Source organism: Sprattus sprattus (assembly GCF_963457725.1).
Source record: "Sprattus sprattus genome assembly, chromosome: 7".
Classification (NCBI taxonomy): Eukaryota; Metazoa; Chordata; class Actinopteri; order Clupeiformes; family Clupeidae; genus Sprattus; species Sprattus sprattus.
In genome coordinates, this window is record NC_137926.1 from 2,638,495 (window position 1) to 2,640,067 (window position 1,573).

General features: G+C 53.9%; 1 protein-coding gene across 1 annotated transcript in view; it reads right to left on the minus strand.

Annotated features, from left to right (window-relative positions):
• The window catches only part of syk (spleen tyrosine kinase), a gene marked incomplete at its 3' end in the record, with an annotated part of 24,114 nt that extends 23,587 nt beyond the window's left edge, over positions 1-527 (minus strand). The window contains exon 1 of the mRNA XM_080842569.1: positions 74-527. Within this exon, the coding sequence (XP_080698695.1) occupies positions 74-475 (402 nt within the window). The 5' untranslated portion in view covers positions 476-527. The remainder of the gene's footprint in view (positions 1-73) is intronic.
• Positions 528-1,573: the final 1,046 nt, after the last annotated feature.

Here is a 1,573-nt window from a genome sequence, read left to right on the forward strand (position 1 = left end):
ACACACACACACACACACACACACACACACACACACACACACACACACACACACACACACACACACGGCTCACCTGTAGGTTCCAGGTCTGCTTCACGTACTGCCGGATGAGCTGCTCCTTGAGGTCCTCGAAGGCCCCGACCTTGGGCTCCATGCCCTTGGGCCGGCTCATGGGCTTCTTCAGCAGGCTGATGAGGCCGTCCGCCTCCTGCGCGTGGTAGTCGATCACGTCCACCGGGTTACGGTGCGACTTCCCGCCGGCGATGGCGTACGTGTCGTTCAGCTCCCTCTCGATGGTGTAGTGGTACACCTGCCGCCCGGAGGCCACCGACAGGGCGAAGCCGCCCAGGTAGTTGCGGCTCTGGCGCAGAAGGTACAGGCCGTCGCCCATGCCGCCCTGCTTCAGGAATTCCTCCGCGTCCTCGCGGGTGATGTTCCCGTAGAAGAAGGGCAGCTTGTTCACCTTGTCCGCCATCGCACGTCCCGCCGCCGAACCTTTTCGCTGTCTCAAGCTGCCACCACACAATGATTCAGTCACCGGCCTCCTAAGATCAACGACACACACACACACCGAGCAACGCGACTCAACACACGACTCAGATGAACGACACACACACACAGCAACGCAACTCAACACACGACTCAGATGAACGACACACACACAGCAACGCAACTCAACACACGACTCAGATGAACGACACACACACACACAGCAACGCAACTCAACACACGACTCAGATGAACGACACACACACACAGCAACGCAACTCAACACACGACTCAGATGAACGACACACACACAGCAACGCAACTCAACACACGACTCAGATGAACGACACACACACACACAGCAACGCAACTCAACACACGACTCAGATGAACGACACACACACAGCAACGCAACGCAACTCAACACACGACTCAGATGAACGACACACACACAGCAACGCAACGCAACGCAACTCAACACACGACTCAGATGAACGACACACACACACACAGCAACGCAACTCAACACACGACTCAGATGAACGACACACACACACACAGCAACGCAACTCAACACACGACTCAGATGAACGACACACACAGCAGCACAACTCAACACACGACTCAGATGAACGACACACACACAGCAGCACAACTCAACACACGACTCAGATGAACGACACACACACAGCAGCACAACTCAACACACGACTCAGATGAACGACACACACACACACAGCAACGCAACTCAACACACGACTCAGATGAACGACACACACACAGCAACGCAACTCAACACACGACTCAGATGAACGACACACACACAGCAACGCAACTCAACACACGACTCGAAGGAGGGGGGAACTGTGCTGCAGTGACCTCAGAGGACAGGAAGTCTCTAAACAGCTAAAACAGGAAAGGCTCATAATTGAATGGTATAGCTCTCTCTCTCTCTACTGATAAACAAGGAGCAGACAAGGACAAGAAGAAGAACTAGAAACACGAAGAAGACAAGATTGACTGAGTGCCTGGGTATGCACCCATGTGTGATTGAGACATGGGCTCTCAACTCAACCTTAGCGTT